Source organism: Martes martes, assembly GCF_963455335.1.
Source record: "Martes martes genome assembly, chromosome: 9".
NCBI lineage: Eukaryota > Metazoa > Chordata > Mammalia > Carnivora > Mustelidae > Martes > Martes martes.
This window is the reverse complement of record NC_137896.1, coordinates 16,612,923-16,638,240: the sequence shown is the minus strand read 5'-3', so window position 1 is coordinate 16,638,240 and position 25,318 is coordinate 16,612,923. Positions and strand designations below refer to the sequence as shown.

The window sequence follows — 25,318 nt, the reverse complement described above, 5'->3', positions numbered from 1 at the left end:
ACGCCAGGTAGCACTCCGGCAGTATACTTAGGGACAATTTTTTTTTTTTTAAGATTTTATTTATTTACTAGAGAGAGCGAGCAACAGAGAGATCATGAGCGGGGCTAGGGGAGCAGATAGACTCCCCCTGAACCAGGAGACCCACATGGGGTCCTGGGGCCCGAACCAGGACCCTGAGATCATGACCTAGGCTGAACGCAGATGCTTAGCGGCTGGCCTGAGCCACCCAGGAGTCCCACTCAGGGACTATTTTAAATAGCACCATCAACAACAAAAAGCACAAAAGTGAGAAACACAGGGCACTAAACATAACCACAGAAAGGTTATTTGTTTACGGGAGGAGGCCTGGAACAAGGAGGCTGAGCAACACCTTGTTTGTCCTCAGTCGGGAATGGAAATTTTTCCAGGACTCTGCACCTGTTTGCGAATGACCATGGAACGTGAGTACGAATTTTGGTGTCGCAGCTTAACTTTAGTGAGTAGACAACTGTGCAAACACAGAGTCCCCAAATAATGTAGTTGGGCCATATTTCTGCATCCATATATTAAATGCAATGTACAGGTCTCCTAACAGTCTTCAAGATCCATAAAAACCAAGATCACGTCTATTTTATTCATCATGCCACACACTGAAGGTCAAGTTCCATACCTGAAGTTATTCAAGTATGGAGTTATTCAAGACATGTCTATATGAACTGAAGTAAAGAAAAAAAAAAAACCAAGTACATGGAAAAGTATTCATCAGACATTTGTTAAATAAAGCAACTGGTTACAGAGCAAACGTGTACATGTTGGCTCAAGTTAGTCGAAGGAGATGAACATTAAAAGAAACAAGAACCCTAATTGGAGGAGTTATCCTAATTTGGAGTAGTTATCTCTGAGTGCTGGGGTTTACTCCTTTTTAGTGTTTTTCTGTATCCTCCAAGATAAAAATGATGAAAACAATGTCGTTCATCATTGCTACAAAATGCCATTAAAAAATGACTACCTGGGGCGCCTGGGTGGCTCAGCGGGTTAAAGCCTCTGCCTTCGGCTCAGGTCATGATCCCAGGGTCCTGGGATCGAGCCCCGCATCGGGATCTCTGCTCGGCGGGGAGCCTGCTTCCTCCTCTCTTTCTCTGCCTGCCTCTCTGCCTACTTGTGATCTCTGTCTGTCAAATAAATAAATAAAATCTTTAAAAAAAAAAAAAAAATGACTACCTGACGTAACCTTCCCACCACGTTCAGTAGAAGCTGGAACAACTCCAGGCATCAGAGTCTCCCTAACTGGAGAGCAAACTTCTTGGTCAGTGTCCCCAGCCTGCTCAGATGACCAGTTTCATAGCTCATCCCCCCGGGTCAGCACTCTCCAACGTCATCTCTCTCACCTGGTGTCTTTGAAAATACGTGGCCAGAATGAAGTGTCATGCTCTTGGGGTATTTCGTGTGTCATATTACAAGTGTCCTGCTGCTCATTGATTCTGAATCCCAAACCCCCCCCAAAACACAGAACATGGTTACCTTTATCGTCACACCTAATTGAGAAGGCACACCCATCCATTCCTCAAACCTCTGTATACGCCGGCCAGATGCTGGGGTGAAATGCACAGGGCTCTGTCCTCAGGGAGTTCAGAATCTAGCAAAGCTCAGGACAAAGGGATGGCCCTTTGCTGCCTGCAAGGGACCTCCAGATACCCAAGATGCCTCACTTTGATCAGATGCTTTGGGTTGGGCATAGTAGTCAAGGACATGTACTAACTGTAAAAGGTGATTAAGGGTCACATTATTGACTTCCTTCTTCTCTGGGATATTCCTCTGGGCTCAATTTTATTGTGTTTAGTTCATACTGTCCCATATAAACTAGTCTGAGCCAAGTTTAAATGGATTTGCTGCTTAACCTTCAAATAAAAAAATAATAATAATAATAAACATTCAATTAATCAGAACCTGCCTCCTCTGCCCCAACCCCTCCACCTTTCCCCCAGGCCCTGTGGTTAATCCAATATTCACAGCACAGAGAAACCTTCTGTAGTGGCCAAAGGGCAGGAGTCTGAAGAGCTTGGGGTCAGAAGATGTTATTTCACAGCTATCTTGAGATTTGAGATTTAGGGAAAGTCCCTTAGCTCCGGAGAGCCTCCGTGTCCCGTGTCTGCTCACAGCAGAGAGCAATGGAGATGGTGGAAAGGCTCTAGAAAGAGCTCTGTAAAGAATTTGCAAACACTGGCAGTGCTGGCTACTCAGACAGGGCTGGAGCTTTCCTCCCAAACGAAGTCTCCCTTACTGTGGTCTGGGTGTCTGCTCAGCTACTACATCACAACAAGGGATTTGCAGTTAGGACCCTCATTCTGATAGACTTTGTTTGGAGAAGCTTCTTTGGGTCAGGGTCCCAGCTTCCTTCCCTTCTTTCTCTCTCTCTTTCTCTCTCTTTCTTCTTTCTTCTCTCAAGTCCTCATCCTGCCTCCCCAACCGCTCAATATCTGGGACACTCTGCGCTTATTACATCAGTGGTGCTGGGATAACGGCTCATACAGATGTAAACGGAGTTGAAACCTCACCATGAACCCAAGACAAAAGTAAGTTCATGAGTTAAATGTAGAACATGAAACTATTAAAAATACCAACTTGGTAATAGTATTTTATTGCTGAGTCATGATGCCAGGCTGGTTCATTTAAATTTTTGTCTGTGTATTTCTGATTTTCCAAAGTTTCCACAGTGCACACGTATATCTTCCCAATATACATTCAATGCCTATTTACTGAGTGCCTACATGTACAGGCATGATGCCAGGTACTAGCGACGAGAAAAGAAGAGAGTACTGTCCTCAGGGAGTGTGGTCTAATGGAAGAGGCATGTAATAAACAAAGATACACAATCAGATGATTACAAATCGGGATAAATTCTGTGAAGTGTTATACATGATTAGATAGGGACATTGTAGGAGACTTAGATAGAGCAGGGCATGAAGCAAGTTCTCTCCATGAAGTCAGCTTTAAAGAGACCTAGAAAGGAGGATGGTGGGTCAGTGGGGGAATAGAGTTCCAGGGAGAGGGAGCAGTTCATACAAAGGCTGGAGGCAGCAACGAGCTTGGCCACGGGGTTTTGAGGAACAGAATAAAGACCAGCGTAGTGGTCGGCACATTTGAGGCAGGCTGAAGAGAATGCAGAAGCAGGGGTTGTAGACAGACTTGAAATACCACTTCATGCTTCTGAAACTGGCAAATTAAAAAAAAAAAAAAAATCATAGTCCACAATTCTGCCAAGGTTACACTGAAAGTGCTCATATCATTATAAAACAGCATAGTTATTTCACTGAAAACCATCTGTGAGATGTAGCAGAAGCCATAAGGACGTCTCTACCTTTTAATACCTGACTCTGAAATTTAGTCTAAGAAAATAATTCCAACAGAAGCACACAGGTTGAAAGAGGACGACACTTTGGAAACACCCAAATATCCAACAATACAGGCATCATTTAGCAAGTTAAGGTAATTAGACTCTAAGGGACGCGATGAGCCATTAAAACAATATTGAAAACTCCTTAAGAACCTGTAAAATATTAACTTTATGGTGCTGAGTGACAGGCGAGGGCTATAAATGGCACATGGGGCATAATTACATGTTAAGAATGGGATCAGTAATTGAAGGAAATAGGCACCAGCAAAAAAAATAAAATATTAATTGGTATATGGAATGTATGTTCTCTTTTCAAAAATGTGCTCTGGCGTCCATGCTATTTCATTTTTTTCAAGTATGAAGATCAAGAGGACAATGAAGGAAGTGCGGCAGCAGCGGTCCCCACGGTAGCTGCAGGAGTCCTGGACACAGCTGGGAAAAGGGCTGGTTGGAAGAGGTGCATATGCCCCCAGGGATCCAAGCCATCCCCAGCTAGGGAAATTTATATGGCAATTTAGGATGGACCCTTTCCTTGCTGGGTCCTGAAGGATGACTCGGCTTCCACTCTCAGCTTCTCCCACAGCCCCCCTTTAAATATCTCAGAATGACTGTGGGTCAAGACAATGGTGGGTGTGATGCAGAAACCAGGACTGACACCCGCTTCCCTCTCTCATGATGCGCACAGTCAACCTCTTTCCTTTCCTTTCGGAGCACAAGTGGCTACCCTTTGTGCTCCTTGAACCCACTGCACTGAAGGTCTTTGGGCTCACTGGTTAGGAGGGCCTGGAGAAGGAGAGTCTCCAGGGTGTTCAACTGCCAAATCTCCCATTAACTAAGCACCTACTACATTCAGAGCATGGTGCCAAGCATTATACTTATATGACCAGGAGGGTAAAAGTAAGAATTAGAGTCAGACTCCATGGGCTCTAGCCTTAGCCACTTCCTAATCCTTGCGATTTGCAACAGAATACTTAACCTCTAGACTTTGGAAGTGATGGTGATGATGTCACCTACCTTCCTTGTGGGGTTGCAAGCAGATTCAGTGCATTATTAGCCATCATTAACATCAATGACCCTAATCTCTATGCAATTTGGTAAGCAGGATTATCCACATTTAATGGAGAAGATGGTTCACAGAAGTTAAGCCAACTGCCCAAAGCTGCCCAGCATCCTAATGACAGAACCTGGATCCCAAGCCAGATGGGGCAAACCCCTAATCGGACCACCCCCCGCTCCATGTGAGCACAGCATAAAGTTGTCTTTGCATCCTGGGACTCAGCAAGTATGCGGACCTTTCCGAGAATGTCGATACGTGAACGATGATAAAAATAACCTCTCATCTTTATATACAGTGCTTTACAATGTATAACTAATTTTCACATTCACATTTGACTCTGAGAGGGAAACCTACTTCTCATTTGTATACATTTTATACAACACAGCGAAACAGAAACTGTTTACAGTGGCCCACAATTTACCGAATACATACATTTACATATATGCACATATAAATAGATAGCATATATATGGTCTGTGTGACTGTGCATGCACGTGAGGGCTGAGAAATTAAAACACTTTTTTTTTAAAGGGAAGGTTGTTCTCACTGAAAAAAAAGGGTTTGATCTCAGCATTAGCCGCCCTTTCCACAATCCTTTTTAGTGTTCACTTCAATGTAAAAGGTATGCAAAGGAAGGCCTGGAGCTGAACTTGAAATCAATCAGGGGGAAGGGGAACTGCTCTGCAAGTGAGAAGACTTTGTATCACCCGGGTGATCTGGGAGGGAGAGAAGAAGATGAAAAATCCCAGCCCACTGCAAGGACCTTTAAGTCTACAGAAGGATTTCAAGTTGTTTGCTGGTTAGCCGAGCAAGGCAATCCTTTGCCTGTGTTCCACCAAGCAACGGAAGAAGAAAAGAGCCTTGTGTCCATGCAGCTGTGGGAGAGTGGTGGAGAGAGACGGGTTCCCTATTAGGGCCAGTTGGGACAGCCAGGAGAAACAGAGTGATGTTCGAGAACTCAGGGCAGGCAGTGAATAGTGTGTGTGTGGGGGGGGGAGGGGCACATGGGGCATAATTACATGTTAAGAATGGGATCAGTGGGGGTGGGGGTGGGGAGCGGGGTCATGTAGGCCTCTGGGAATCTAGGGGGCATGATCAGACCAGGTGCAGGATTTGCAATGGGGAATTCTGGTCAATACTTCACAGCTCTTGATAAACTCACCAGCTGATACATGGGCTGCATATTTATACTTCAAAAAAAAAAAAAAAAACTGGGATGGTAATTAAATATGCAGTTTTGCAAGATGATTTTTTTTTTAACTTATCATAGCATGAACACTGACCCATGCCATTAGATATTCTATGAAATAACATGGTTTGTAATGCCAGCATAGAATTCACTGTGTGCATGCACAAGAATTTTACTTAACTACACTCCTATTGTTGGGACATTTAAGTGATTTCCAAGTTTTTGCCCTTCTAAATAATGCAGTGATGACCTCCATGTATACAGCTCCTTTTGTGCAGCTCTGATTATTTTGTTAGAAGAAAAAAAATTAGCGAATTGGCCTCTAAAAATGCTGTGCCGGTTAACCCACCTGCAGAAATGCCTCGGAGAGCCTGTTTCATTGCTCCTTGCCAATGCTTATTTTTACCAATTAAAAATATATTTTGGTAATCTTATAGGTTAAAAATGAACTTAATTTGATTGTGACATTGGATGTTTTAATTTTATTTAAGATTTTATTTATTTATTCGACAGAGACAGCGAGAGAGGGAACACAAGCAGGGGGGCTGGGAGAGGAAGAAGCAGGTTTCCCCGCCGAGCAGGGAGCCCAATACGGGGCTCAATGCGAGGCTCGATCCCAGGACCCTGGAATCATGACCTGAGTCGAAGGCAGACACTTAACAACTGAGCCACCCAGGTGCCTTGACATTGCACATTTTAAATTTGCTCTTACTTTCTTTTCTTTTCTTTTTTTTTTTTTTTGACAATTACCTGTCAGTACTTTTCAGCCTTTGATTTCTATCAGTATACTGACATTTTTTTTTTAAAGATTTTATTTATTTATTTGGCAGACAGATCACAAGTAGGCAAAGAGGCAGGCAGAGAGAGAGAGAGGAGGAAACAGGCTCCCCACTGAGCAGAGAGCCCGACCCGGGGCTCGATCCCAGGCCCCTGGGATCATGACCTGTGCTGAAGGCAGAGGCTTTAACCCACTGAGCCACCCAGGCATCCCTATACTGACATTTTTATTGTCAGAGTTCTTTTATGTAAGAGTAATATCCCTTTCTTCTCAGTTCTGCCCTATTTCTCATACCCAGCTTACCCATTTGCTTTTTGCGGTTTTTTAATATAGTATAGAAGTTTTTCTTTTCCTTCTTTTCTTTTTACATAGTAAAATCTGTAAACTCGGACTCGATGGCTTATTTGTTTGCTTTCAATGAACTGAAAGGCCCTCATAATAAAAGAACAATATTTGGTTTCTTCTGGTTCTTGCTTTTTTCTGCTTTTAAGTTCTTAATCGATCCAGGATTCATTAAATATATCATAATATATAAGCAATGCATTTTATTTTTTCCAAATTATTAACCAACCACGAATAGACTATTTGTTATTGATTCTCCATTCATATAAATGCTCACAGCTAGTTTCACTACATACTGGATTATTTTCTGGGCTTCGATGATTATAACTATGAGAATGTTGATACTTCACAGTGACGTGCCCCCCACAACATTTTTTTAAAGCGTTCTAATACCTCCTTCTCTGTATTATTTTCAGATCAATTTTGAAATCACTTTGTCAAGTTGCACAAAGAATCCAGGTTTTGACTGCAATTGAGTTAAACCCATAAATTAATTCAGGGAGAACTGATACCCTCACAATATTAAATGTGCGAATCCAACTATACGACGTGTCTCTCCGTTTATTCAGGTCTTGCTTTAGCTTCCTCAGTAAAGGGTTACAGATGTGAGTGTTTTCTTACATAGTTTCTGAACATTTCTAGGTTACTCTTAAGCATTTATATTTTAATTGCATTTGAGAACAGGATACATTTTATTATATTCTGTATGGTTATTACTGGCATACAGCTATTGATTTTTATTTATTTGCTTTGTGTCTGACCATACTACCAAATCTCTTGGTAATCCTGATAACTTCTTTTTGTTTCATTTATTCTCTAGGCTTTGAGATTGTAAGAATATTTGCTTCTGGAGAAAAAAAAAAATAAAAGTGCCTTTCCATTCCTAGCTTACTAAGAATTCTGATCAGTAACAAAGGCTGATTTTTTTTTTTTTTTTCCAAATTACTTTTCAGCCTCTCTGGAGATCAGATGGTTTTTATCCTTTGACCTACTGATTTAAGGCATTATACCAATAGTTGTTCTAGTATTCAAAATCTTTCATCAGTGCCTTTGTGGAACCAACCCAACTTGGTCATGGTGCCTTATGCTTTCATAATGATGCTGGATTCTGGGGGTCATTTTAGAAACAGTTTGACCTTTGTAGCTATGTAGTTCAATGCTCGGTTCCCAGCTAGGCCACCTGGTCAGGTGTATGGCTTTGGGTAAGTCACTCAGCTTCCAGACAGTCAGTGGAGGAAATTATACCCACCCCATTAGATTGCTGCAAGAATTCCAAGTAAACTCCTCAGACAAGCTCCATGCCATGCCATGGGCATAACCACAGAAACTCAGACTCCCGTAACTGTGGTTCTCATTATTATAATCATCCATCTCCTTTGTGTTGTTGGCTCACGATTTCTACAGGCAGAGGAAATGACCTCCAATTTTAAAGTATTTGGGAGCTGTTTTTTTAGTCCAACAAGTTTGATAAACAAAAAAGAAAACAAATATATTAGCTTTTATTATCATCAAGACCTCTCCGTGGCTCACTTTTTCTTCTGATCTCGATTTTCAAGGTTAGAAAGAACCAGAGAGTATTTACCAGGGTATGTTTGTTGACTTACTGTACTTTACCCTCCAGGCCCTAGTTCTCTAGGGATCACAGGAGAGCAGAAAAATCTAAAAGTAACAGGATGTTTAATAAGGTTTTTCTTGTTACTTGGGAATTGTACCTAAGACTACAAAACCAAGAGGTTTAAGGAGTAAGTAAGACCACGTTCTTCTGGGAACAGCTGAGGCACTTCCAGATGTCCTTTTCGAGACTGTAAGAGGCACCCAACTGGGCCCACCCTCTCCACTCCAACACCACACTCGGCCCACACAACAAGGAGGCTGCGTAGACCGTGAGGAGAGACTCCCGGAGGTTGTGAATACAGATAAGGGAAAAAAGCTTTAGTTTTTCTCTTCATCTTTCCTAAACCAAGCAGGGGCTCCAAGGTAGCCACCTGTAGATGTCATTGTAAGGACCTATTTAGCCAGAGCGCTTCCATCCAGGTTAAACAATAACCTTGTTGTTTAACCCTTAAACTGTCCCTGCCCCCTTCCCCCAGGGGATTCACTTAAAAACAAGTCCCAGAAACCAGTCCCAGGTAACAAAGCCCAAATACAAGGGTGGGTCAGGCCAGGTGGACTCATCCGATCAGTGGGGCGACACATACTGTCTCCCTAGTTACCAAGGAGTATGGGCCCCGCCCCTGACCTAGGTGATAGGCTGGTTTAAGTATCTATTAGGGTAAATTGTAATTCAATTGGTCACTTATGTGTGACCTAACATGACTGTGCAGCTTTCTCTGTGTGTTACAATTTCATTGGCCACCTGTGCATGGCCAGGCCCGTCCACATGGCCTTTGCCCTTAAAAGCTAGTCTGTGAAGCAGAGAGAGGTCGCCCTCTCTGTAAGAGGCATGGCCCCGAACATTCGGTTTGATTCTTGATGCTTGGCGCAAAATAAAGCTTTGTTTGACCTTCGCTCTGTATCAGTCTCGCTCCTTTAATCACAGCCCCATTATTGGGGGACCTAACAGTCATGTGTGCAGAGGGAGGGAGGGGAGGGTCTGCAAGAAGAGGAGAGGGACATCTCATGCGCCAGCAGATCCCTGCTCGTGTGCAGACACCCCTTGGCTCATGCAGCAACCCCTGAACCAAGTATGGTGAGAGCAAGTTTTCTCCCTCTTCATCCCCTCATCTCACCGCCATGGTCCTATGCTCCAGGGAAGGAAGGAGGCCCAGAAGCAACAGAGGAAGCAGAGAAGGAAAGGGAAGGTGGAAGAATGAGTATTGCTTCTCCAAATCACTGTGCACAAGTGGTTGTCATAATCCATCTTCTGTGGGTGCCCCCAGTCGGAGCTCACCGGCATGACTCGGGCAACTGACTCAGGCATGTCCCTTTGAACGTGGTGTGGCATGCATGGAAGACCCCCTTCCCCAGTTTGTCTCGGTGCTGGAGATTTCTCCACTGGTCTTCAGATTTTGCTTTGGTTCTGGGTGGGCTGGTGATTTGACTCCTACTGGTCAATCCTGCTGTGCTTCCCTAAGACTCATGGGTAATCTCACCGGGATTATGGCAGGGCAGAGGTGAGAGTTAGATGTCTTGGCTCATAACACCATTCTACTCAGAAAAAAGTCCCACTTGCTTCTAATTCAGAGCCCTCAGAGTTAGGCCAGGTAAAACTACCCCTATTGAAGCTGAGACTTATAGAAATTTAAGAGGGGGAAGAAAAAAAAAAAGCAAAAAGGCTAGTTACATGGCTTTGTTCCATTTTCTAGACCCTCAGTATCTTTGTCTCTCTCTCCTTCCAGTCCACCCTAGAACTGCAGGCTGGCCTGAAAACCCAGAGCCTGCCTGAGGATGCTCACTGAAGAGAGTAAGGACTCAACCCCATGCCCTGTTTGCAAGTTCTCATCCTCACAAGGCTTAGCTTCCCAGAAAAGAGGTGGGTCTGGATAACACGCTTCTCTCTCTCACTTGGGACTAAGACCAAATCAGAAAAAGCCTAACTCCTATCTCCCCCTCTCCTCCGGACCCCATTATCAGGTACCACTGCACCCCGCAAGCACACATCAAGGACCCCAGAGCACCTGCAAAGCCTCTCCTTTCACATCTTCCCTGCAGCTCAGAGCTGCTGTGCTCATCCCCCACTGTCTGAGAAAGGAAAGACAACAGCACTAGAGAAGTCCTTTACAACAGGGGCCATCGCACCAGAATGAAAGCAATCAGTTTAGATTCCGACACCCTTCTTTCTAGGCCTGAGGACTCTTTTCCTTCCAAATAATGTTCATTAAAGGGCTTCTATGTTTCGAGTTCTCTGCTAGGCTTCTAACTTTTCTCACTGAGGCTTCCCAACAAAACAGTGTGTTGTAATCTCCTGTAAATGAAGGAGAGAAGCAGCGCCGCAGACAGGTGCACAGACATCCAGGCACCGAGTACCAGCTGGAAATAAAAACCAGATTCTTCTTGGCTCTAAAGCCCCTATTCTTCTCACTCAATTCTAATGACGACTCTCACTTCACTGAGCCCAGCAATTTGAATTCTCCTTTTTATTCCTTTAGAGAAAAGAGACAGACACATATCACTTCAAGTAGGAATCCATAAATATGTAAATAAAATATAATGTGCAATCAAACCTCAGGTGGAGGAAAGAAGAAGAGAGCTCTTCAAATCAGCAGTGTGTGTCACGTTTCAGGCTGTACAAAGTCACTTTCCGCTTGGAAAACCTGAACTCTGTAAGCCCACAGTGAAGTGGGTGCCCAGGCAAGGGGGCCTTTGATTTACAGGGAGTAAGCAATCAGGTGTGTGTGTGGGGGGGCGTGGTATGATCACTTGGCTTGCCAGATTATTGATTTGTGGCTCCACAACCGGGAAGTGACGGTGATTGTGAGAGTCTGGCTCAAAGAGGGCTTCTGAGGGTGAAGGGAAGAGATTTCCAGAGCATAAGAGATAACTTTGAGTTGCTGAGGACCTGTTTCTGAGATGAGGAGGACTATGTCTCCTGAGAGTAAAACCAGATCCATATATTAAGTGGGTGTTGCACAGAGCCAGGTTTGGGTGACAATGAAGGAGAAGCATCTGTCTGATGCTGCGTGAGAGTTTCAAGGCATCAACAAGTAGGTGCTCAGGCCATTAAAAGTGGCACCTAGAGAAAAGGTGAATTGGACCAGGGGTGTATCTGTACCTCTCATCTCCCTGGCCTTCCTCAATTGCTGCCCTGGCCCCCATTCTCAATGTCATTGACCTTGGTTCTCCTTGTGAAATCTGGATACCTATTTTAGCAGCCTCTGCTCTTTTGAACCTAAAGGAGACTCGGCTCCTACATAGGACCCCATCCAGAGTTTTGTGATAACCAGCTAGAGTTAGGTAGAGAATAACAGTAAACCCCCAGGATCCACAGAGTTAAATGGTATGCTATGGGAGAACTTGGGCTTCCCATCAGAGATAGCACTCAAGGTGAGGCTGGGTCAGCAGCAGACAGTCCTCCTAGGACCCATTCCTGCATGTCTGCTGTTGGAGATGTGCCAGAGCAAACCGCCCGTTTCTAGATAAGAAAACCTTCGAGAGTCCAAACCAGGATCATCAGGTTCTGAAATGCGATTTCCCATGAGACGATGAAGAACAAAAGAATACAGTCCACCCCTTCACCTGCCAGTTAGCCCGGAGACATGGACGTGTAAGACTTCCTGTTTTAACAAGTCACAATCACAACATCCCGAAGACTAGCAGCAACCAATAATAATCTGTTTTATTACAGGCATCTGAAGAGTACTTTGAGCTTTTCAAAGTACTTTGATGTACATGATCACATATGCAGCCCACGCCTGTATCTCAGGAAGGATGGCAAATGATTAAACTGAGCAAAAGAACAAAATGATGAGGGGGGGAAAAAAATGAATGGGGCATCTCCAGGGAATAGCGTGAAGAAAGAAAATCAGACTGCTTTCATTGGTACTAAGAAGTCCCTTTGATTCTACAATCCAGGTGCCAACAGGTGGTTCTCAGGGAGGATGAAGAGGTACCCCGCTCCTCTCTCCTGAGCTCCAGGTTTCCGGATGCCATCACCTGCTGTGCATCTTTACCCCCAACACAACATCTTCAAACCTGAACTTGCTCCCCTGCCCTGAACCCATCTACTGTGTTTTCCATCCCAGAAAACAATTCCACCACTCATCTCTCAGCCATCCAAACCAAAAGCCTTGGAGTATCATCTTTGGTCCTCTTCTCTCACCCCTACTTTCTCTATCTGATCATCTGTCCAGGTTCTGGCTTAACTGCCTTAAAGTCTCGTTCTGAACTCCAGACTATTGGGCTAGGATGCTACTGTGTTGCCAAACTCTTGACCATCTCCATCCTTACAGGTGAGACCCTGCTCCTGATGCACCAAGGATATACCTGGCCAGTGGCCTCTCACACCTAGAAAAACCAGAATACATCCCCACCCACCCTTGCTGAATTGGCCCCCTGGTATCTTTCTGGGCTATCCCCGGGCTTGTACCCTGAGCTCCTGCTTTAAGCCTCTGCTACCAGCATCTAGCTCAGAGTCTGGCACAGGGAGGGGGCTCCGGAGTTGTCTGATGGGAAGGCCTATGCTGTAGTGGGCTGGACCATGAGGCTGGTCTCCATAACTGCCAGTCTCCCTACCACTCGAGCCCATGCTCCAGAGGACACATGGAGAGGAGACTCCATCAAACCATGTGATGGGGAGTCTCTGGACCAAGAAGCTTAGCGCTAAACACTGAATTGCTCTGTGATCTTGGTCTGATGATCCTGAGCCTTAGTCCTCCTCCTGTCTACCTCTCAGAGTTGCCCTAAGGATCAACATAATGGCGCATCACCAAAGTGGCATTCTTGGGTGGTACAGGGTACCAGCGGTTCTTCAGTATGGGTGTGCCCCAGCAGCACTCAGGGGGCTCCTTCAAGGACAGATTTCTGGGCTCTGCTCTGAGAATTTTCAAATCATTGAGTCAGGGCATGGGGCCTGAGAATTTGTATTTCTAATGAGTCCCCCAGTGATGCTGACGCTGCTGGTCCAGGACTACACTTTGAGAACCAGTGCTCCAGACCATTTTAAGAGCACTGCCTTTCCACAGCAACCTGGTTTTTCTCCATGAAGCATGCTATTTCAATATTCGACTTTATGTTTATGTTTTATCCTTTTTGCTGTTTTGCTGGAATCTTAACTGAGCCTGTAAATTCCTCTGGGCAGAAATTACACCTTCCACACTCCACATTCTCTCATTTGCTGTTTTGCAAAATAATGAGTACATTTCCAGTGTAATTAATAATAGAAAAAGGAAAGGGAGGGGGGGACTCAGAGTACCAACCCCAATAAACAGCATCCACAAATGGATACCAGCCCTGAAATCCACTTAAAAATTAATTATGAGGCAAAGAACATTCCACCATCAGTGGCAATGTGGGAAACAAGATTATGTTCTTGATGACATATTTTGTAAAATGTGGGTTATTTAAGATTTTAGCTGTAACTTACTTAAACACCAACATTTTTTTGAAATATAAAACCACAAACAGCATTTCAACTCATAATTTTTATAGTGATAGTCAGACAATTGTGTTTTCAACATGTAAAATCCATTACATAGTCGTGGCAACAGTTTGCAATAGATTGTAAATTTTTATTGAGATGATCATCTTGCAATTGAATTTCAAAATGTATTATATGATCATCAGCAAATAAGTCCGTGGGGGCTGCTAAAGTACTTTGAGTATCATTTATAAAGATCAAAAACCCTGGAAACTCTTTGATTTACCCAGTGGAAAGAGAAAAGTCTCATTGGCAGGATCAAATCAATTACTTTTATGGATGAATATTGAATTGCAAAGCTGAGATAAGGTATTACTTGGTTTAATAACATAATCTTAAGTCCTTCTAAAATAGTAGGTTTCATAATCGGGTTTCAATAAGGAATTTTGCAAAAGGCCCGCTTTTGAAAATAATCAAGAAAATGGCATTTCCATTTATCACAGTGATTCTGTAACATTCAAAGGCATATTCCCAAGCAACGGACATCCTCACAACCTTGGGTTCCATACCACCGAGATGCACTACGGAAGTACTTCAGAATGATTACCGTCAATTCTCTTACAGCTCTTGTTTCGACAACATGAATGCGTTCCAACATGACTGACATGTTAAGGGACAATTTGAACATAACACGAGTGTCACATCTGCTGTGTGTAAGTCTGTATAGAAAACACTACCAAAGCAGAAAACTGCACCCAGCTTAACAGACCCACACAGGAACAACCCACCTCAAATGACCACCTGCTACATCCACTGACCGGACGTCCTATGAGCCACATCTGTCCCCAGCAGGTGTCACAACTTTCCACCACCTTCAGAAAGCATTCTTCACCACCACTGCTGCCCACAGACTGCAACCTTTCGGACACATCCTTCCAAAGCACACTTGGGTCCCTTCAAGGAAATGCCCCATATACACTGCAGGATAAAGTCATGTCCTAAACCATTAACATGCGTGACACTGTGCCATCACTTTTACTTACTTTCCTCTCTTTTTAAATGTGTCACTGATGAAGTAGGAGTGATGTGCCCCAATCCTACTTTTTCCCATTACCCGGATGGGTTTTACTGCATAACTTTCCATACCGCAGTGATTTTTAGAGACACAGATGTCACATTTTCGTAGAACTAATTGTATTTTGTTTTGGTTTTTTGTCCCAGGGGGTCGCTAGGCTGACAGGTTTCTCTCCCTCCCCTCCCCCACAAGAAGCCATCAGTGACTCTTTTCCCAGTGGAAGCCAACAGCTCACGCCTCCACTTCCCCGCCCTGCGCATGGAAGATCTGCATTCCGTGCTGACGGCACATACCTCTCTGCTTTCCCTGTGCTGTGACTGATGATCGATGGCAATAGAGTTGGAAAAACTCGAATGCAAATTCTGACTGTGCCACAGGTCAATTCTTTGACTTCAGACAAAAAGTTTTAAAATATTGGGTCTCTAGTTCTTCATGTATAAATGAGATAAAAGTACATCAAAGGGTTAGGGGAGAAAAATTAGATAAGATATTGTGATATGAAGGAAAAACAAAGCCAAACAAAACACTGAGTTCTTTTAACGTCTTGAGTTATAGTCAGAGCTGGAACATCTTAGGGATATAGTCAAAGATATAAAACTAGCCAGTACCCCTGCAAGAGCCCGGAGTCCCCAGGACCTCAATACAGTTGGATCAAAAGAACCCTTTCAGATGCGGTCCCAGACACTACACTCTTAAGCAGCATCCAAAAACCTGAGAGGAACAGCTAGAGCCAGAAGCCTCCTCTGTACACTGAGCTGGGATCTTCCAAAGATACAGAATCCAGATGACCCTTGGAGGGAGAGTCCTAGTCCGGACTCTCGGGTTGGAACCAGGAGGCTCCAAGGTATACACAGCCAGAAAGCTCTTAGGGACTAAAGCAGTTCCAGAATCCACTGAGAGACACATTCAGGGCGGAGGTACTCAAGATAGAGTTGGCACCAGGAACCCTTCAGAGACAGAACGAGGACCAGGAACCCTCAGGGAAAATAGGAAAACCAAGGGATCATTAGGGTCATAGGCCTAGCCATGGGGTCCTCAGGGACAAAGTTAAAATCACAAACTCCTTAGATATATAACAAGAATCAGAAGCTCTCAGGGATGTAGTTCAAACAAGGCCTTTACAAGGCACACAGGGCCGGGAGCCCTCAGGAACACAGGACCAGGAGCCCTCAGGGACACTTTTAGCACTAGGAAGCCTCAGACATACAGAGACACCAGATGTCCTTGCAGAGACAGAAACAGTGTCTCACCAGAAACGCTGTCAGGACCAGGAACGTCTCCCTGACATACAGCTGGAGTCAGGTGGCCCTATGACTCAAGGTCAAAACCAGGCCATCTCCAGCGTTACCACCAGAGCCCCTAGGTCCTCTAAGGCAAGACCAAAACCCTGAGCGTTGCTCTCTCCCACAGGACTCACACTTCCATCAAAGAAGTGTCGGGATGATTGTCACAGAACGCCAAGAGGAGGACCAACTGCCCAACTTCTCGAGATAGAGTCATAAACAAAGTTCTTACCTGCACACTTGGTTCTGGTGGTGAGGGGAGGCCCTGGTGGTCCTGTGCCTCCCTCCCCTGGTCGTGTGAGCAGCACCCGGATCTCATACTCCACGTCAGGGTCCAGATGCCACAACTTATAGTTGGGAGAGTCCACTATGTGGGTCTCGGCCCAGGTGCCCGTGGTGGTGCGATATTCTACCTCCTTCAGGATGATGGGGCCATCGCCGATGATAGAATTGGCATTTGGCTTGATCCACAGGTATGTGGCCCCGACAGCCAGCAGCTCTGGGGGGGCGATGGGTGTGGGAGGCTCTAGAAGACAAGCAATCAGCAAAAGGATGTCAGACCCGAGTGGTTTACAGAGAAGAATCCAAACACATAAGGACAAGGGCAGAATTCCAGAGAGAGCAGCTTAGATCCCTTTCTTAACTCCATTCACGTCCTACTCGAATTTCCATGATTTTGTATGTAAATACCTGAGTCAGTATTTCTTCCCCCACACTACCATATCTCCTTCATTTAAAGATAATAAAGAAAGAAAGCAATAGTGGGTAAATGGTTTTTCTAGAACACAGACGACAAAGATGCCTGGGTTAATATTCTGCTTTCTATCCTCAAATGAGAACATGCCTTTACAGGAGAGGAGTTTGGTTCAAAGCCCAGGGGAGTCTGAGATTTACAAATATTTCTTTCATAGCAACACATAGGTTGTTAGTGGAAGTTCTCCCCAAGTAGTGCTAAGAGCCTAAGTAGCAAAAGGATGACAGCACGGCAAAAATTCAGCTTCTTCCTCAACTCCAGCAGGCTCCCTCCAGCAGGGAGAATGTCACTGGCACAGTGGCCAGTGTGGGAGTAGAGGGTCAAGGGAAAAGTCATGCAGGGTTATCTTGCATCAGCTAGGAGTTGCCCCGCTCCCATTAAGTTCTATTTCTTCAGCTAAATAAACGAGAATTTGGGGTATCTGGGTGGCTCAGCGGGGTTAGGCCTCTGCCTTCGGCCCGGGTCATGGTCTCAGGGTCCTGGGATCAGGTCCCGCGTTGGGCTCTCTGCTCGGTGGGAAGCCAGCTTCCCCCCCACCCCCTGCCTGCCTCTGCCTACTGGTGATCTCTTTATCAAATAAATAAATAAAATCTTTAAAAATAAATAAATAAACAAACAAACAAACAAACAAGAATTTCAAAAGCCCTTAAAGGAGTCTTTCTGGCAATTCTTAGCCTACTGGCAAAGCTGCAGAAATTAACATTAACTTTGTATTTCCTATTTACCAAGAAAGAGCACATGCATTACTTTGTGCAAATCTTAGGACATTACCACCTCCATTTTGATGCACGAAATCAAAGAACTCAAGCAATGAGGTCACCTATCGGAGATCATGAAGCCGATAAGGCAGGACAGAACCCACATCTCTATGCGTTCCCAGCCCAGCTGTTCCCTTGGAAAGCTGCTTGCCTCTAGCTGTCCATTTTCTAAAAATCAAAGTGTATATACTTGTTATTTTCTCCTATAGCAAAAAAATAGCAGTGAAACAATAAAGAAAATAAGACTAAAGAAAAAATAAGTCCCCTTTCCTACCACCCAATATAATAGCCAATTTTATTTCTCCGTGTTCCAATTTGTATTCATATATTTAAGCCCTTTTCATAAAGCTACAGCAACATAAGACCCAGTGTTTTTATCTCCTCACTTAGGGGTTTCTAAAGACCTTGTTGGGGCGCCTGGGTGGCTCAGTCGGTTGAGTGTCTGCCTTCAGCTCAGGTCATGATCCCAGGGTCCTGAGATGGAGCCCTGCATGGGGCTCCTTGCTCAACAGGAAGTCTGCTTCTCCCTCTCCCTCTGTTCCTGCTTATGCACTCACTCACTCACTCCTTCTCTCTCAACTTAAAAAAAAAAAAAAATCTTTAAAAAATTTTTCAAAAATACTTTGTTTACAACATGGATTTTTTAGATTAATTTCACTTTATTTTAAAATTTCTTTTACTTTTTTTTTATTATGTTCCATTAGCCAGCATATAGTATACATCATAAGATTTTGTTATAGTGGATTTTGTCATCACTATCTTAAATAGCTACAGAATCACACTAAGTAATCTCAAATTGCTAGGCACAGGAGTTGTTCCAACTTTTGCTACAGTAAATAATGTTGCAATAAACATCTCGGTACAAAGGACTCCAGTTTTTCCTGTCTCATGTTTTTTTGGAATCAATTGCCAGAATTGGGATCTGTCAATGGAAACAAACAAGTCAGTGATTCTTGGAGTAGGATTAGGAAGTGGAGGGTGAGAGGAGGCATCTGGGAGTGGAGTACAATGAAGATGAGCTCAAGAACCTCTGGACGACCTCTGGGCTGTTCAGGGGGTAAGGCAGGTACGGGTTTCAGTCTGGAACTCCGGTGAGAGCCTCAGGATAGATCAGACTCATTCCGTGTTTGTTGTTGTTGTTGTTTTAAGATTTTATTTCTTTATTTGACAGAGAGAGAGAGATCACAAGTAGGGAGAATAGCAGGCAGAGAGAGAGGGGGAAGCAGGCTCCCTGCTGAGCAGAGAGCCCCATGCAGGGCTCAATCCCAGGACCCTGAGACTGTGACCTGAGCCGAAAGCAGAGGCTTAACCCACTGAGCCACCCAGGTGCCCCCCGTGTTTGTTTTTTAATTAATTACCTAGCCACAAATATTCTCCAGAGACAGAATAATTGCTATGAAACAGAGGTGGACAATATTTTCTCAGTGTGACTTGGAGCAAATCTTAAGGGACAACTTCAGATTGCCCTATTATAACCTGCCATTTGGTGAGAGAAGGAAATTAAGCAGATTAGTCAAGCTAGATGCTTTTCTTTACAAAGCCATGAAGGTTATTACTCAAGGCCTTGTTATCTCAAAGGTGTTTGCAAATTGATTTTTGGATAATTTGTTCCAGGTAGAGAAGTTAAGTTGGCAGGCAGATAATTTCTGGGCTCATCCTTTGTGCATTTTAAATATATAGACCCTCTGATCACCACTGTCAACTCTCCAGAGCTCCTGTCAGTTTCCAGGGAGGCCCCAAGGGTGGTATTTGGTAGGTCTATGACGATTCTGCCCAACTGCTTAACGTAATTACTCACAGGCTGGCCCTGGACAGAATTAAGAGCAGCAGACTTTAGTACTTTGGGGCTTGAGCAAGTAGCCACATTAAGCTCTCTCCCATCGACTTTACACCACGGTTTTTGCTCTATTTCAGGCATTAGCAGTAAATTGCTGACTACCAGAAAGAAAATAAAGTATCAATCTTTCCAAATGTTCTCGGTCTCTTTTCACGAATTTCTGATGGTAGGTACAATACTGTAACAAACATTCCCTCGAGTAAATAAATGTCTCCATCTCAAATGACTTACTGGTTCGCATGTCCCTGTGCAGACTAGCCAATGAGGTTCTCCCTCCCTCTGTCCCATCAAGAATATATCATGAAGTACATCATAGTGTTCAGCTACTTGGCTCTAAGCAGCCATCAGATTATTGTTTTGTTTCTTCTTTTGTTAGTAACCACTGATTTATAATTGGCGTTCTTTACAAGCCACACGTTCGAGTGATACAAGAGAGAGAAGTAGGGATGAGACACATAATTATTATTTTTTAATTGTTTTTTTTTTTTTGGTAAGCACCTCCCTTTTTAAGTGAACAGAAAGACCATGTTTGTCAGTTCTCCCCTTTGACATGAACTGTTGAACCAGACAGTGCAAGAAGTCGAGGAGGCCACCTAATCCAACAGCCAGAGTCTTCAGAAATGAAACCAAGGCCTGGGAGGGCTGATGGCCTGTTAACTAGGAGGAGGTCAGGGGCCGGGCATCAGAACTCAGGGCCCAGGCAGCACTCCCGCTCCTCCCCTTTTCTTCTTGTACTTCAGATGTTTAAGTAATTAGCCAGAAAGATCATTCAGGGTTGCTTTCCTAGTAGGATGCATAGGCCCTTGCAAAGATCTCGTGAGAAATTCCAGCCTCTTTTCCCAGGAAAATGCACATAAGTCTACTACTGAGTTATGCCCACCATTTCAGGCATTTGTGAACCCTTCTGAACCCTAGGAATGAAGCCCCGAAGAGGCGATGTTGAGAAGAAAGAAAAGCACAGAGATCCTGCTGACAGACCACGTGCCCGTAATAGCCTACAATCCTTTGGGACCCTGAAGCCACTCTTTGTTGCAGTCCATAGCAGGAACTAGAAGTTGGGAGTACAATCATATAAGGCAATGGAACTTGATGTTATGTTCACAGATCTAGTGCTTCCAGGTTCCCATGGTCCCAAACATCTGGGTAAAAATAAACATGTTAAGGTTTCCATGGGACAATGCAAAGTAAATGTGTAGGTCCTCATGGCCATGGCCCACCCAACACATTCATAGATTTCACACTTGGGCTAAAATATTTAATGGATAAAGACATGATCCCACCCATGAAATGCTATATCCTAAGTAGAAATCTACAAAGTCTGTTTTAGTAGTTTGGGTTGCTGTTACAAAATACCATAGACTAGGGGACTTAAACAACAGATATTTATTTCTTATAGTTCTGGAGGCTAAGAAGTCAAGATCAAGGTGCGGGCCAATTCAGTTCTAGGTGAAAACCCTCTTCTTGCTTTGCTGGCTGTCTCCTTGTTATGTGCTCCCATGATAGAGAAAGAAGGATCTCTGATCTCGTCCTCCTCTTAGAAGGGCACTAATCCCATAATGGGAGTTCCATTTACATGACCTCATCTAAACCTAACCATCTCCCAAAGCCCTACCCCCGCCCCCCCAGCTCCTAATACCATCACATCTGGGGTTATGACTTCAACAGATGAATTTGGAAAGGGAGGGAGGGACACACAATCATCCAATCTCTAGCAGAGGCTATGTTTTCAAATTTATCCTTCTTTTCACGAGGGGCATTGTCTAACTCTCATGATCTTGAGATGAATGACCGGACAGAACTTGTGAAAAGAAACGCCACCTAGTACATACTCTCTGCTTCTCATGTCCCAGACAGAGTGCTGAGCATGTGGACTTTGGTGGAAGAGAAATGTGGGCTCTCTGGACTCACGGAACGAGAGGGTGAAGCAGTCAATTAAAGCAGCAATGACAATGGTGGAATGAAGGTCATGATGGAAGTGGCAGAGGTAGTTAGGAGGCCCATGAAGGGACCTAATCTGGTTTAGAGGTGAGGGAAGCCCTTGCAGAGAAAGCTTGTGACCCATGGCCCAGGATTCAGGTTAAGTTTATGAACAAAGAGAGAATGCCTTTGGGGGTCCTGTAGCTGTGAGATGCTGGAGAAGGTACTACACAGGGCCATACTGGGAAACAATTAAATCTTGGTGCTCAGAACATTTGTGAGTTCACTCCTTCTGCAAATACTGAGCCCCTGCTATGTGTCACACGCTGTCCTGAGCACTGAGGATTCAGCAGTAAACAAAATAGACACAATCCTGTCAGCAGCTAACATTTAACTTTCACTCAAGGACTGAACGGGAGAGAAGTAAGAAGAAAAGAAGGCAATTCAGAAGCTGAGGAGGAGGAGGAAACGGGAGGATGAGCCAGGCCCAGGTGTGTGTTTATGGATCGACCGAATGACATGCAGCCATATGAGAATACCATACAGCCAAGAAAAAGGAACAAACTATGGACATGTATGACACAGGTGAATCCCAAAATTACATTATGCAAAAGAAGGAGAGAAAAAGGCATGATGATTCCATTTTTATGAGAAGTTCAAGAAGAGGCAAAATTGACCTACGGTGATGAAAGTCAAAATTACAGTTACCTATGGGAGCAGGTATTTATTGGGATAAGGCACAAAAGAACTTTCAGGAGTGTTAAAGTGTACTACATATTGATCTGGGTAGTTAAATAATAAAAATCAGAACAGTGATACCCCTGGTGGGGTGACTGCCTACAAAGGGACTCAAGAGAACTTTCTGGTATAATAAAAATTTTCTGTATCTTGACTAGGATTGTGTAAGACTCATGAAGCTGTACTCTTCAAATAAAGGTATTTTGCTATATGTAGGTGCTATGTTTAAGGAAAATAAAGAAACAAACAAAATATGACTTGTCTGTGACCCAGCAGGTGGGAAGAGTGCCACTCAATTTTACCTGGAGCTGAACCCCAGACTATCTGGAGGGAATGAGCCTTTAATCCCTTATCATTTGTCCTCAAATGATTCTACCAGCATCACCAGATGCTTGAATTCCTACTATTTTTCCCAAGAAGAGGCTGTTCCTTCACCCACTAGTTCACATCCATGAGCCTTTCCACATATGAAACCACCACGTCCCTCTTTCTACTTGACCCTGCACCATCACTGTACAAAGCCAGGAATGAGTGCCTCACATTTGATGGCACTCTCCATCGACAAAGTCTGGAACCAAATCCAGAGGGAGAAAGTCTAGCCTTTGGGGAGCTGAACTGAGAGATGGCACTGGCCCCTCCCAACCGGGCATCAAACCACTTCAAGGACAAACCCCCATGAGCCTTCCACACACAAGTCCTGGGCAGCAGCTGCCCCGGACCTGCTCAGGCTCTCCTCCAACATGTAGGTGGTGAGGTGACCCCTTAATGTAATTCCGCCTCGTCCTCAGGCAGCAATCTCCAGACCAATTCTGTCTTTCTTTTTCCTGCTGTGAGCACTTGTAACAGTTTGACTCCCCAGAAATTCCGACAGAGAGCAAAAGTGCTTCAAATAGCTAGAGAGCAAGCTTGGTGCGTATGTATTGTCTGCTCTAGACAGAAATCAAACCTTTGGAGAAAAACTGAATGTTGCTAAGACATGAAGTGAGCCTCGACACGTTTTAGGTAGATGGAACCCGGCCTCTGACACTTTCCACCGCCCTCCACCCACCTACCTGATCAACTTTCTAATTGCATCGTTATTTACCGACCCACGAGAGTTTGTGGGAATGCCGCCACCCCCCTACCCACTAACAGACACACACACCCTCACGCTATTTAATCACTCCTGCTACCATAGGTTAGCTCATGCCATGGTTCTCCATCAGGATATTTTTCTTTTTACTTTTAACCAAACCAGCCCCATTTTTCTTTTCAATTCTGCGTCATGGATGCTCAAAGCATCGTACTCGTTAGATACGCTAGTGACTGACACGCAAGACTGTTTCATAAAATAGTGACTTAAGGATCAAAATGGAAAAGGGAAAACTAGCTTGGAGTCAGGGTCCAAATCTTTCTTTGCTCTGCCTTTAGCACGAACTAGCTCTGTGACCCTGGACAAACCACTCAGCCTCTGAGGCTTTCCAGGTTTTCATCTTCAGAATGAAAGACTGTTTCACAATTCTAATTAGAAAACTATCTAAAGCCTGGACCAAGGACTATAGAGATGCTGTGGGCATACGTTCACTGACTCCACCTCGACTGTGAGTCGCCAAAAGGAGACCCCACCTTCTCCCTCCTGGTGTGGACCCTTGAGGTCGCAGAGCAGAAGACCCAAGCAGACACAGCACTAACTTACCAGTACGGGCTGACCAGAATCAGTCTTTGTGCCCCAGCCCAACACAGAGACCATGTTCAATAAATATTGGTTGTCTTATTCAAAAGAAAATTTTTGCTAAGTTTTCCCAAAATAAGATGTTGGGGTTGCCCTGAAGAGAAGAAAGAGAGCAAGAAGGAGAATGTTACAGAGAACGGGGAGAGGATATTCATGCTAAGAGCTGCAAGTGCTTGGGGAGAAGACATCACATACGTGGAACAAACAATAATCAAAGACACAGCCAAAGAAAATTTCTTTGAAATAAACAAAGATCTGAGTTTGCCGAGGATGAAGAACACGGTGGGCTTCAGGCAAAATCAATGATGAGACTCGAAATTAAGCACAAACCAGTTAATATTTTGAAATACAAGACGAGGAAAGTTCCCATAAGCATCTAGAGTTTTAAAAAACCAGCCTCCGTCGAAACAAAAAAGACGAAGCGATCAGTTCCCAGACTTCAGCATTTCGATTTGAAACATGGTGACGTAACAGGGAAGTTGATGAAAATAGTAATAATAATCCCAAATGACAGCAGTGCCAGCTAATATGTACCGCAAAATTGTATGCACCTGTCACTGTTCTTAGTGACTTACCTGTTTAATTGTCACAGCAACGCCAGAGGTAGGTACTATTATGATTCACTTTTTTTTTTTTTTTTTAAAGAAGACATGGGGGGCGCCTGGGTGACTCCGTCAGTTAAGCGTCTGCCTTTGGCTCAGGACATGATCTCGGGGTCCTGGGATGGAGCCCTGCATCGGGCTCCCTGCTCAATAGGGAGTCTGCTTCTCCCTCTCTCTCTCTCTGCCCCTCCCCCTGCTTGTGTGCATGCATTCTGTCTCTCTCTCTCTCTCTAATAAATAAAATATTAAAAAAAAATAAAAGAAGAAGAAAGAGAGGCAGATTAAGTAACTTGCCTAATGTTGAACAACTAGTAATTCAAGAAGCCAGGATTGGGGGCCCAGGCAGCCTTATGCTGGTGGGCGGGGAGGGGGGGCTCCCAGCCCTAAAAATGTAACACACACACAAGGTTTTAAGAGGATGTTTCATAGCCCAAGGACTTCCCAGCCACAGTAGACTGCGGTGCATTTGCACAGCCAACAGAAAGACACTCTCAGACTCTGAAACCTGCAGGAAATACAATGTCTACTTGCCCTTCCTTGGAGAAAAAAATCACTCAAAGACAGACATCCACCTTGGGATGAATCAAAATCATGACTCGAGGATGGAGGAACTGAGCTCCTGAAAGGATCTAAAAGACACACCGAACTTCTCTGGAAGAGTCTCTCACTCTTCTCCTTCTCCAAGTGCCGTGCTTTTTCTTGTCCTTCAAGGGTCAGCTCTTCTCTGGGATGCCCTTCTGGCTCTCGCCTCAAGGCTGGGTCTTAGCCCAGAGTCCTGACAAACAAGCTTGAGACAAGCATTCTGTGCAAGTGCCTGACTGGGAGAATTTCGAGAAGGAGGAATGGTAGGGGAAAGGTCAGGAAGCCAAACATGGGTGTGGTTCCAGGG

The 25,318-nt window shown here is 44.4% G+C and overlaps 1 protein-coding gene across 8 annotated transcripts in view; it reads right to left on the bottom strand.

Annotated features, from left to right (window-relative positions):
- Window positions 1-25,318, bottom strand: part of PTPRT (protein tyrosine phosphatase receptor type T) — a gene marked incomplete at both ends in the record, with an annotated part of 1,058,076 nt that overhangs the window by 584,321 nt on the left and 448,437 nt on the right. For all 8 annotated transcript variants that reach the window (XM_080814111.1, XM_080814118.1, XM_080814112.1 and 5 more), the window contains one exon: window positions 16,345-16,638. In XM_080814111.1, the coding sequence (XP_080670237.1) occupies window positions 16,345-16,638 (294 nt within the window). The remainder of the gene's footprint in view (window positions 1-16,344; window positions 16,639-25,318) is intronic.